We start from the raw sequence: 13,629 nt of genomic DNA, 5'->3' as shown, positions 1-13,629 counted from the left end.
TTTTAATTAAATGGTCCTGAATGCTTAAAACGTCTTTTGGATATGAAACGTGTTCCATAATCAAATTTAAAATGAAATCCCTCATCGGCTGATAACCATCTGCTCGACAAGTTTCATCAACATCCTCGCATTTTATCTTTGCCAATGAGATAACATTTTCATCTGTATTTGTCGGTTAGCAAGATAACTCAAAAAGTAAACAGATTTCATTGACATTTAGCAAGCAGGCAGATGTTTCGGGAATTTTGGAGGTGATCTGGAATATATGCTAGAACTGAGGCCCAGGAGAATCGTATATACTGTGCATCTGGAAAGTATTCACAGCACCTCACATTTTCCACATTTTGTTGTTACAGCCTTATTCCAAAATGGATAAAATTAAATTTATCCTCAAAATTCTCCACACACTAGCCCATAACAACATGAAAAGTTTTTTTTTTTTTTTAGATTTTTGCTAATTTATATAAACAAAACTTAAGATCACTTCCAAAGTGAAATCCATTCATTACTTTCTGAATTATCTTACTAACAAATGCTGGAAAAAAATAAAATAAAAAGGATAGATTTCAATGCCATTTTAAGGAGATGGTCCTTGAGTTATGGTGAAGTTTTGAGGTAGATTCCATCAAGTTCATATCTTTTCCCCAGAACTACAAGCCCTGGCTTAAAACAGTAGCCACCAAGCAAAGCTCAAAATTGAACAAACTGTAGAAAAGCTCAGACAGATAGGACAACTTCCTGTCTCCTGTGCGACCTTCCAAAAGCTCAACCGTAAACTCTGCTTGCAGTGACCACAAAGTAGTGATTCTGGCTTTCCACTCAAAGGCAATGACGTAGTCAAGAAATCTACAAAGCGGTCACTGAAGCTTCATGTTGTTGGGGTTAATAGTGTTTTGCATTTCACTTCCTGTACTTCTCAAATGTGCTCATACTCAGATCTGACATTAGAAGATTTAGTTTCACCATTTCAGAGAGTTCCACAACTTCAACACTGTCAAAAATAAAATTTATTAGCATCTCTCTACTGTGTATAAATAAAAACATATATGAAAGGATGTATATACATGTTGTGTAATGAGCGGAACAACAGGGTTACATGTGACACAAAGTCTTTATTTTAGCCAGTGCACTGTGAGGAAAACTGTACCTCAAAATCAAAACAACAAACCTTCAAATCACTCACAACCCACAAGTTTGTTTTCGTGTTCCTATTACTGAGAACTCCGTAACAGCTTTAAAAGGTTCTTTTTTTTAGGATTCACCAACAATGTCGAAGCATAAAGCCAAATACTAGTCACACTGACCTGCTCGGTTTTATGCTACGCTTTAAAATCCTAAAACGATTTTATTGGACTTTTTATTTTCCTTTTACTGAAGCCACATTGTTCCAGACTTATGTGCAAACCTGAAATCTTACAAAATGACGTTAGACACAGTGGTGGAAGGAAAAAATAAGATTGCAAATGACAAATCTGATACGTAACAGACATCCAAATGAATAAAAGATACCCTTGTATTTTTTTCTTTACTAATGTAACAAGGTTTGTAGTTTTTCACACAATAGGTTAGTGTGCCTGCATCAGACCACCAAGCAGACGGTGAATGGGTGCTTGTGTGGGATCTCTGTGGAAAAGCAAAGAAATCGAAGAAACTGGTTTTGTTTCTCCAAATATCTTCTATTTGGTTTACAAACTGATCGTGTTCCAGTGTTTCAGAAACTGACTGAAAATCAAACAAATGCTGCCTATGAAAGCGAGTCAAATTGCAGAAACAAACTAGAGCCCGACCAATATGGATTTTTTTTTTTTTTTTTTTTAAGAGGCCTATGCGAATATTAGGGACTTAAAAAAACAAAATTGATATATCTGTTGATATATACATAAAACAAGAGTCAGCAGGAACGAAATTGATATATCTGTTGATATATACATAAAACAAGAGTCAGCAGGGGATGACACATCCGCCCGGTCCCCACAAATCATAATATGAAGTGTTGGGGATCACCCAAGTACACAATTATGCAAAATATAAAATATCATGCAAACAAGGGTAGCAATGACAATATCTTGATCTCATTGTGACCTTGAAACTGATTCCAAGGTCACCGTAATCGACTGGTGTTGGGGGAATCACCCAAGTACACCCTTATGCTAAATATAAATTAAATTGGTTAATTGGTTCTTGAGATGTTGCGCTAACAAGCAAAAACGGATGGACGGACAGAGTGACAGGCTGATCGCTATATCCCCCACCACCACCACACCTCCTCCGGTATTTCGATAAAAATGGCAGATTACTAACATTTCATTATCAAACTCTTACGACAAAAAATGTAACTGAAGCTTGATATTGTAAGATTTCAACCAAGAACGTTATATATAACTACAAATATAACCAACAAGTAAATGACGTACCTCGCTAGTGGCATAGTAAGCACTTGTATGATGTCGCTGTAAAACACAAACTCTGAACAGCAGCTGGTCATTCTGCCTATCTCTTGTAGCTAATGTGACCAAGGGGTGATGGGGTCCCAGCCATGTTTGCCAACACTGGCCAAAACTACATAATGACACCATTTCCAACACTCAGTGTTTTCTGCACTGTTTGAGAAAATACATTTTCATAAATCGGCAAAAATAGCGCAGATATGGGTATGCTTATGAAAATATCGCATACCAATATATTGGTCGGGCTCTGTAACAAACCACTAAATAAATACCTTTAAAGCTACAACGTGTAGGATTTAGCCTCATCTAGTGGAGATGTTGCAGACTCCATGATGCCAGGGATTCATGCTCCCTTGCCTTCTCTTCTGATACAAAAATGAGGCTTCTTAAACTTGTTGGCCTGAACTAGCAAACAGTAGACAGTGTATAGTAAACACTGATTATGCTTTTTTCCTTCAGTTTTCCAGCCATGTTGCAAAATGTCATTGTTAGGCTACTGTATCAACGTGGCGGCCCCGCATGGCGGTGCACTCCTGTGTAAATATTGAATGCTGTGAATGCTAAGTCTTAGCAATCACAACAGTTGGTTACGAATGGGACATTTTATTTCTGCAAAAGACAGAAAGAAAGAAAGAAAAAAAACACCCCTAAATGCTACACAACTGTAGCTTTAGCAACAGGAGGGAAATGAACTACTACCTGCACAACTCCGTCACTCTGCCACAGGCAGCTTGTTTGCAATAAATCAACCATTATCGACTGTTATCTCAGTTTTCCCTCAACTGAAAAACATCACATTTTAACAGGGTAGCGGTGGGGGGTCTGGATTGCAACATCAGAGACTAAGTGCAACTTAACGGTGAGGTGGTTTAAAACAAACAAACAAAAAAAAAATAAAGTGGCGTGTCTGCTTTAATACATGTGTGTACGACAGTGAGGTTATCGGCACCCGAGGATCACGGCCACGTCATCCATCCTTGCAGAATGAAGGGACTACGTAGTAGATCTGAAAAATAATGGTCTCTGCATCATCCCAAGTCTTTAGACAAGTGCAAAGGTCCTGTGATTCCCTGATTTATGTGTGTGTTCATGTCCTAAAAGTCTGCAAACTCCTTTACACATTTTTCCGTCACAGAAACGCGGATTTCTTCCTCCTCGTAGTCATCGAAGTTGCTGGTGTCCCCTGGGCCTCTGCACTTTGGTATGAAGGGAGCTTCCACCTGCAAGAAGATGAGCAACACACTGTAATAGGGAGGACACTCTACACCAGGGGTAGGCAACCTGTTCCAAAAAGAGCCATGAGGGTGCAGGTTTTCTTTGCAGCCACTAACTCCACCAGGTGATTTTACTGATTAACTGATTCCATCTGCTCAAAGTGATATTAATCAGTAAAATCACCTGGTGGAGTCAGTGGCTGCAAAGAAAACCTGCACCCTCATGGCTCTTTTTGGAACAGGTTGCCTACCCCTGCTCTACACCAACACTCAGAGTAACAAAAGGTAATATTACTCCAAAACCACAATGACATTAAAACTGTAGTCTATCAGTATGTCAGTCTGCAGAACACAGATCACAGAAGGTGGTGAAGAAACACAACTTCTGTGCACATACAACGCTGCAAGCCAATAGTTTTGCACAGTTGCAATATTAATATTAAAGTCATGCCGAGTAAAAACACAAGTTAGTCATTAAATACAGTAGTGTTCAGAATAATAGTAGTGCTATGTGACTAAAAAGATTCATCCAGGTTTTGAGTATATTAGTTATTGTTACATGGGAAACAAGGTACCAATAGATTCAGTAGATTCTCACAAATCCAACAAGACCAAGCAATCATGATATGCACACTCTTAAGGCTATGAAATTGGGCTATTAGTAAAAAAAAAAGTAGACAAGGGGGTGTTCACAATAATAGTAGCATCTGCTGTTGACGCTACAAACTCAAAACTATTATGTTCAAACTGCTTTTTTAGCAATCCTGTGAATCACTAAACTAGTATTTAGTTGTATAACCACAATTTTTCATGATTTCTTCACATCTGCAAGGCATTAATTTTGTTGGTTGCCAAGTGCTTGCTCACAGGGGGTCGTTTTGACCGATGGGGTTTTTCCATAATTATTGTATGGCCTTGCCTTACAATATAAAGCACCTTGGGGCAACTGTTTGTTGTGATTTGGCGCTATATAAATAAAATTTATTTGATTTGATCCATGATACCTGGTATGCAATATATAGGCCCAACACCATAGTAGGAGAAACATGCCCATATCATGATGCTTGCACCACCATGCTTCACTGTCTTCACCGTGAACTGTGGCTTGAATTCAGAGTTTGGGGGTCGTCTCACAAACTGTCTCCGGCCCTTGGACCCAAAAAGAACAATTTTACTCTCATCGGTCCACAAAATATTCCTCCAATTCTCTTTAGGCCAGTTGATGTGTTCTTTGGCAAATTGTAACCTTTTCTGCACGTCTTTTATTTAACAGAGGGACTTTGCGGGGGATTCTTACAAATAAATTAGCTTCACACAGGCGTCTTCTAACTGTCACAGCACTTACAGGTAACTCCAGACTGTCTTTGATCATCCTGGAGTTGATCAATGGGTGAGGCTTTGCCATTCTGTTTATTCTTCTGTCCATTTTGATGGTTGTTTTCCATTTTGTTCTACGCGTCGCTGGTTTTTTTGGTCCATTTTAAAGCATTGGAGATCATTGTACATGAACAGCCTATAATTTTTTGCACCTGTATATGAGTTTTCCCCTCTCCAATCAACTTTTTAATCAAACTATGCTGTTCTTCTGAACAATGTCTTGAACGTCCCATTTTCCTCAGGCTTTCAAAGAGAAAAGCATGTTCAACAGGTGCTGGCTTCATCCTTAAATAGTGGACACCTGATTCACACCTGTTTGTTCCACAGAACTGACAAACTCACTGACTGAATGACACACGACTGTTATTGTGAACACCCCCTTTTCTACTTTTTTACCAACAGCCCAATTTCATAGCCTTAAGTGTGTGCATATCATGAATGCTTGGTCTTGGTGGATTTGTGAGAATCTACTGAATCTACTGGTACCTTGTTTCCCATGTAACAATAAGAAATATACTCAAAACCTGGATTTATCTTTTCAGTCATATAGTATGACTATTATTCTGAACACTACTGTATATAAAGTTTGTAGATTCCTGCATATTTCCCCCATTGTGGGCCTAATAAAGAAACATCTTATTCTATCAAAGAGTTACTGCTGGGCTGTATGTATAAATTGAGAATTATACTGCAAGTTTTTTTTGTTTTTTTTTAATGTTGCAGAACAGAAATGTTTATTTGACATAATAGGAACTGGTTCACATTTTTCCCCATTTAATATTACAGTTTAAAATATTTTCTGCTTGCATGTGCTGTGGTCACTTCCTGTTATCATGTATGTCTTTGAATGGAGAACATAAATTTAGCAGCGGGAGGTAAACTAATATACAGGCGTGGTCTCTCTGTTTCCAACAAGAGGAGGTAGATATTGCATATCAAAATCAATGTTTGATGAACAGGTGAACATGAAAACAATGCTGGAACACGTTAACTAGTTCTACTTAGGCTAAACAATGCACCCAGCATAGCCTAGCTTATTTACTGAAGGCATGAGAAATGGAATATAGAGTAAAATATAGCCCGTATCAAGACATTTTTAAAATGTTAGAAAGATGCATATTGTTAATTCACACAGCCACACGTGGAACGTTATTAACTGGTAGACCAAGTAATGAAACTTTCAATCAATGACTGAAATCACAGCAGAATAATTACACACAACTCCAGCTACAGGTCTGGATCACTTGTGCATTCTGTACTTGCCTATCAACTCAACTTTATTTATAAAGCACTTTCAAACAGCCAAAAATGACAAAGTGCTGTACATGACGGTCATAAAAACAACAAGGCACCCCAACAACAATAAAAACAATAAATAAGCAAAACAAGTAAAACAGACCAAGTCTCATATTGTGTTACCTATGAAAAAAACCCTCAAAATACAAGAAAATTGTTGAATGTGGGATGTTGTCTTAAAGCTGTACCACCTTATGCTGCTATAGACGTAGACTGCTGGGGGGTTCCCATGATGCATTGTTTCTTTCTCTTTTTGCTCTGTATGCACCACTCTGCATTTAATCATTAGTGATCGATCTCTGCTCCCCTCCACAGCATGTCTTTTTCCTGGTTCTCTCCCTCAGCCCCAACCAGTCCCAGCAGAAGACTGCCCCTCCCTGAGCCTGGTTCTGCTGGAGGTTTCTTCCTGTTAAAAGGGAGTTTTTCCTTCCCACTGTAGCCAAGTGCTTGCTCACAGGGGGTCGTTTTGACCGTTGGGGTTTTACATAATTATTGTATGGCCTTGCCTTACAATATAAAGCGCCTTGGGGCAACTGTTTGTTGTGATTTGGCGCTATATAAAAAAATTGATTGATGATTGACCTCTGGGTTTTTTTTTTTTTTAAGCTCAAGTCCTAAAAATTATTTTCTTTGGCACCACTACAATTTTATTCCTTAGCATATAAATTCATAATATGATTTTCCCAATATGATCAAAATTTACAACGTCTGGAAACAATTTTGAATTTCTCCCCCTGAAGGGGAGAAATTAAAGCAATCAGACACCATGACCTACATTTGGTAGCAATGTCAGATCACGTGGGGGTTTCCCCTGATCTGTGCGAGTGATGCTGGGAAGGACACTGTGACAGCCACTCAGATTAAAGAAAAATAGTGTGACATCAGATGGCTGCTTGCTCGAATAAAATAAGCCAAGATGGCAGAAAATGTGTATTTCTGTATAAATCTAGTATCTTTCTCATATATTTTGTTAAGGTTAGAGAGAAATAAACACTTCTAAAGTTAAAAATGCTGTTTTTGAAACCAGATAACACCTCTGAAGTGATTTACAAGACATCTTACGGATGTTAGCATGCACGCCCCAGGAAAGTGCATCACACAAGTGCGTCAAAGGTCATCTCAAAAAACTTCACACATGCACACACACGCTTCCTCATGAAGTTTGTCTGCCCAGCAGTATCAGGGGGAAACAAAAAACATATTCACTGTAGAATTCCGCCCAGGAAAATATGTTCTCTTCATTAAAATGAGCTGTAATTTTGAAACACATTACAAAAATAAACTGACATTATAATGCATGGATTTCGGTAGAAACGAAATTTTGTCCGTTTTGTGAAATTTGAAAGGCCGTACAGTTTTAAATCACTCGTACACACCATTTATGACAAAGTCTGTTAGCACGGCTGGTACTTGCATGTGGTCCAAGTTTTTAATATGACTTAAAAAATGTAACAAAAATAAAATAAACAGGGACAGAAACAACTAAATCAACTGTCTTGAGTGTGTGTATATACGTATATATATATATATATATATATATAGGAAGGCAGGACTGTATAGTAATCACTGTTAAACACTGTAGCCAACAACTCTGAGTCTGAGTTAATTAGTCATTGATAATTGTTTATCGATGATGACAAACTGGCATGTATCGGTGATGCTACACAGCCTGCAGAGAAGCTGGGTGACTTCCAACTGTCAAATTACCATTCCATGTTGTCACATTACTGGTAGCATTCAAGCAACAAAACAAACTCAGTGACAACAACACAACACAAACTGATGAGCTGCTATTGGAGAAGTAGGAAAAAAAACCCTGAAATAACAGAGCTGCAGGAGGGTGGACAGTTCTTTTAGGAGAAAAGAAAGAATCAAACATTCATGTTTCACAGTTTTGTATGAACGTGTGGCATCTTGCCTTTCTCTCGTAGACTGCAATCCAGTCTGTTGTGGCAAACCATTTGTGGCCCTTGATGTCACTGACTCCGTTCTTTAGGTTTCCGTAACGTTTCGTCAGATCCACCTGCAGCAGGTTTCTCAACAAATCTTTCAAATCTGAGCTGAAGTGTGAAGGAAACCGTACCTGGAATAGGAAAGAATTTACTCATTTGTAAGTCTGAACTTTTCCACAAACAAGCTTCCAACAACTAATGTGGATTTGTAGAATTATACACCCAACGTTTCCCTGATTTAAGCTTCTTAAATTTTTTTTTTTTTTTAGGAATCTCTAAAATCTACCTTTCCAGACACGATCTTCTCGTAGATCTGAATCGGCTGATCTGCAAAGAATGGAGGGTAACCAGCTGCCATTTCATAGATGAGAACCCCCAGTGCCCACCAGTCCACAGCTTTGTTATAGCCCTAAGACACACACACACACACACACACACACACACACGATGATACAAACTGCAATACTTCCATGAACAGTCTGAGAAAACACTTCCTGGAATTCCTGGGATGAACTGGATACAGCAGCTTGTAATAGGAAAACTGTAAAGCCAACCGCTTGTCTCATTTTTTTAAGTTTACAGTCTCATTGCCTTGTCCACTGGAACAAGAGACTTATTTATCATCATGACAACACATCAACTCTTTAACTACAATTGAACTTGGAGACTGCCTGCCCCCCCCCCAAAATATGCTTTGGTTCAGTAGAGGTTTGGTAGAGTCCAAACCTCTACTGGTGGTTGGCTCTCACTGCGGTATTGTATCACTTCCTGTTCCGGAGCACAGCGGTGTTTTTCTGTATCTGTTAAATCTGCGCAGTTAGATTGATCTAGTTATCTAGATTACGATTTGTTTCCCAGTGTAATCTTAACGTGCCTTAACTAAAGCACTCCTTCTGCTGAATCACCTCTAAATTATTTACACATTATTCACTTTGCGTGTTTTTAGGAATCCGCTAGCTTAGCGTAGCTACTAGCTCTTAGCCGATTTAGCATGGCGGCTTCTCCTGTCTCTCCCGCACTTTTCTGCTCTGGGTGTGAAATGTTTAGTTATTCCTCGGCCTCCTTTAGCAGTAACGGTACTTGTAATAAGTGTAGCTTATTCGTAGCTTTGGAGGCCAGGCTGGGCGAATTGGAGACTCGGCTCCGCACCGTGGAAAATTCTACAGCTAGCCAGGCCCCTGTAGTCGGTGCGGACCAAGGTAGCTTAGCCGCCGTTAGTTACCCCCTGGCAGATCCCGAGCAGCCGGGAAAGCAGGCTGACTGGGTGACTGTGAGGAGGAAGCGTAGCCCTAAACAGAAGCCCTGTGTACACCGCCAACCCGTTCACATCTCTAACCGTTTTTCCCCACTCGACTACACACCCGCCGAGGATCAAACTCTGATTATTGGCGACTCTGTTTTGCGAAATGTGAAGTTAGCGACACCAGCAACCATAGTCAATTGTCTTCCGGGGGCCAGAGCAGGCGACATTGAAGGAAATTTGAAACTGCTGGCTAAGGCTAAGCGTAAATTTGGTAAGATTGTAATTCACGTCGGCAGTAATGACACCCGGTTACGCCAATCGGAGGTCACTAAAATTAACATTAAATCGGTGTGTAACTTTGCAAAAACAATGTCGGACTCTGTAGTTTTCTCTGGGCCCCTCCCCAATCAGACCGGGAGTGACATGTTTAGCCGCATGTTCTCCTTGAATTGCTGGCTGTCTGAGTGGTGTCCAAAAAATGAGGTGGGCTTCATAGATAATTGGCAAAGCTTCTGGGGAAAACCTGGTCTTGTTAGGAGAGACGGCATCCATCCCACTTTGGATGGAGCAGCTCTCATTTCTAGAAATCTGGCCAATTTTCTTAAATCCTCCAAACCGTGACTATCCAGGGTTGGGACCAGGAAGCAGAGTTGTAGTCTTACACACCTCTCTGCAGCTTCTCTCCCCCTGCCATCCCCTCATTACCCCATCCCCGTAGAGACGGTGCCTGCTCCCAGACCACCAATAACCAGTAAAAATCTATTTAAGCATAAAAATTCAAAAAGAAAAAATAATATAGCACCTTCAACGGCACCACAGACTAAAACAGTTAAATGTGGTCTATTAAACATTAGGTCTCTCTCTTCTAAGTCCCTGTTGGTAAATGATATAATAATTGATCAACATATTGATTTATTCTGCCTTCCAGAAACCTGGTTACAGCAGGATGAATATGTTAGTTTAAATGAGTCAACACCCCCGAGTCACACTAACTGTCAGAATGCTCGTAGCACGGGCCGGGGCGGAGGATTAGCAGCAATCTTCCATTCCAGCTTATTAATTAATCAAAAACCCAGACAGAGCTTTAATTCATTTGAAAGCTTGACTCTTAGTCTTGTCCATCCAAATTGGAAGTCCCAAAAACCAGTTTTATTTGTTATTATCTATCGTCCACCTGGTCGTTACTGTGAGTTTCGCTGTGAATTTTCAGACCTTTTGTCTGACTTAGTGCTTAGCTCAGATAAGATAATTATAGTGGGCGATTTTAACATCCACACAGATGCTGAGAATGACAGCCTCAACACTGCATTTAATCTATTATTAGACTCTATTGGCTTTGCTCAAAAAGTAAATGAGTCCACCCACCACTTTAATCATATCTTAGATCTTGTTCTGACTTATGGTATGGAAATAGAAGACTTAACAGTATTCCCTGAAAACTCCCTTCTGTCTGATCATTTCTTAATAACATTTACATTTACTCTGATGGACTACCCAGCAGTGGGGAATAAGTTTCATTACACTAGAAGTCTTTCAGAAAGCGCTGTAACTAGGTTTAAGGATATGATTCCTTCTTTATGTTCTCTAATGCCATATACCAACACACTGCAGAGTAGCTACCTAAACTCTGTAAGTGAGATAGAGTATCTCGTCAATAGTTTTACATCCTCATTGAAGACAACTTTGGATGCTGTAGCTCCTCTAAAAAAGAGAGCTTTAAATCAGAAGTGCCTGACTCCGTGGTATAACCAATCAATCAATCAATTTTTTTTTTATATAGCGCCAAATCACAACAAACAGTTGCCCCAAGGCGCTTTATATTGTAAGGCAAGGCCATACAATAATGATGTAAAACCCCAACGGTCAAAACGACCCCCTGTGAGCAAGCACTTGGCTACAGTGGGAAGGAAAAACTCCCTTTTAACAGGAAGAAACCTCCAGCAGAACCAGGCTCAGGGAGGGGCAGTCTTCTGCTGGGACTGGTTGGGGCTGAGGGAGAGAACCAGGAAAAAGATATGCTGTGGAGGGGAGCAGAGATCGATCACTAATGATTAAATGCAGAGTGGTGCATACAGAGCAAAAAGAGAAAGAAACAGTGCATCATGGGAACCCCCCAGCAGTCTACGTCTATAGCAGCATAACTAAGGGATGGTTCAGGGTCACCTGATCCAGCCCTAACTATAAGCTTTAGCAAAAAGGAAAGTTTTAAGCCTAATCTTAAAAGTAGAGAGGGTGTCTGTCTCCCTGATCTGAATTGGGAGCTGGTTCCACAGGAGAGGAGCCTGAAAGCTGAAGGCTCTGCCTCCCATTCTACTCTTACAAACCCTAGGAACTAACTCACAAACTCGTAGCTTAAAGCAGATAACCCGTAAGTTGGAGAGGAAATGGCGTCTCACTAATTTAGAAGATCTTCACTTAGCCTGGAAAAAGAGTCTGTTGCTCTATAAAAAAAAGCCCTCCGTAAAGCTAGGACATCTTTCTACTCATCACTAATTGAAGAAAATAAGAACAACCCCAGGTTTCTTTTCAGCACTGTAGCCAGGCTGACAAAGAGTCAGAGCTCTATTGAGCTGAGTATTCCATTAACTTTAACTAGTAATGACTTCATGACTTTCTTTGCTAACAAAATTTTTATTAGAGAAAAAATTACTCATAACCATCCCAAAGACGTATCGTTATCTTTGGCTGCTTTCAGTGATGCCGGTATTTGGTTAGACTCTTTCTCTCCGATTGTTCTGTCTGAGTTATTTTCATTAGTTACTTCATCCAAACCATCAACATGTTTATTAGACCCCATTCCTACCAGGCTGCTCAAGGAAGCCCTACCATTATTTAATGCTTCGATCTTAAATATGATCAATCTATCTTTGTTAGTTGGCTATGTACCACAGGCTTTTAAGGTGGCAGTAATTAAACCATTACTTAAAAAGCCATCACTTGACCCAGCTATCTTAGCTAATTATAGGCCAATCTCCAACCTTCCTTTTCTCTCAAAAATTCTTGAAAGGGTAGTTGTAAAACAGCTAACTGATCATCTGCAGAGGAATGGTCTATTTGAAGAGTTTCAGTCAGGTTTTAGAATTCATCATAGTACAGAAACAGCATTAGTGAAGGTTACAAATGATCTTCTTATGGCCTCGGACAGTGGACTCATCTCTGTGCTTGTTCTGTTAGACCTCAGTGCTGCTTTGATACTGTTGACCATAAAATTTTATTACAGAGATTAGAGCATGCCATAGGTATTAAAGGCACTGCGCTGCGGTGGTTTGAATCATATTTGTCTAATAGATTACAATTTGTTCATGTAAATGGGGAATCTTCTTCACAGACTAAAGTTAATTATGGAGTTCCACAAGGTTCTGTGCTAGGACCAATTTTATTCACTTTATACATGCTTCCCTTAGGCAGTATTATTAGACGGTATTGCTTAAATTTTCATTGTTACGCAGATGATACCCAGCTTTATCTATCCATGAAGCCAGAGGACACACACCAATTAGCTAAACTGCAGGATTGTCTTACAGACATAAAGACATGGATGACCTCTAATTTCCTGCTTTTAAACTCAGATAAAACTGAAGTTATTGTACTTGGCCCCACAAATCTTAGAAACATGGTGTCTAACCAGATCCTTACTGTGGATGGCATTACCCTGACCTCTAGTAATACTGTGAGAAATCTTGGAGTCATTTTTGATCAGGATATGTCATTCAAAGCGCATATTAAACAAATATGTAGGGCTGCTTTTTTGCATTTACGCAATATCTCTAAAATCAGAAAGGTCTTGTCTCAGAGTGATGCTGAAAAACTAATTCATGCATTTATTTCCTCTAGGCTGGACTATTGTAATTCATTATTATCAGGTTGTCCTAAAAGTTCCCTAAAAAGCCTTCAGTTGATTCAAAATGCTGCAGCTAGAGTAATGACGGGGACTGGAGGGAGAGAGCATATCTCACCCATATTGGCCTCTCTTCATTGGCTTCCTGTTAATTCTAGAATGGAATTTAAAATTCTTCTTCTTACTTATAAGGTTTTGAATAATCAGGTCCCATCTTATCTTAGGGACCTCGTAGTACCATATCACCCCAATAGAGCGCTTC

At 39.6% G+C, this 13,629-nt stretch overlaps 1 protein-coding gene across 2 annotated transcripts in view; it reads right to left on the bottom strand.

Annotated features, from left to right (window-relative positions):
- Nucleotides 1-1,092: 1,092 nt before the first annotated feature.
- LOC117521837 (cAMP-dependent protein kinase catalytic subunit beta-like) overlaps nt 1,093-13,629 on the bottom strand; it is a 32,170-nt gene continuing 19,633 nt past the window's right edge. For both annotated transcript variants that reach the window (XM_034183190.1, XM_034183192.1), the window contains 3 exons: nt 8,573-8,695; nt 8,253-8,417; nt 1,093-3,667 (listed from right to left, as the gene is read on the bottom strand). In XM_034183190.1, the coding sequence (XP_034039081.1) occupies nt 3,542-3,667; nt 8,253-8,417; nt 8,573-8,695 (414 nt within the window). In that variant the 3' untranslated portion in view covers nt 1,093-3,541. The remainder of the gene's footprint in view (nt 3,668-8,252; nt 8,418-8,572; nt 8,696-13,629) is intronic.

This window comes from Thalassophryne amazonica, chromosome 12 (genome assembly GCF_902500255.1).
Source record: "Thalassophryne amazonica chromosome 12, fThaAma1.1, whole genome shotgun sequence".
In the NCBI taxonomy this organism is placed as follows: Eukaryota; Metazoa; Chordata; class Actinopteri; order Batrachoidiformes; family Batrachoididae; genus Thalassophryne; species Thalassophryne amazonica.
This window is presented reverse-complemented; position numbering and strand designations above follow the sequence as displayed.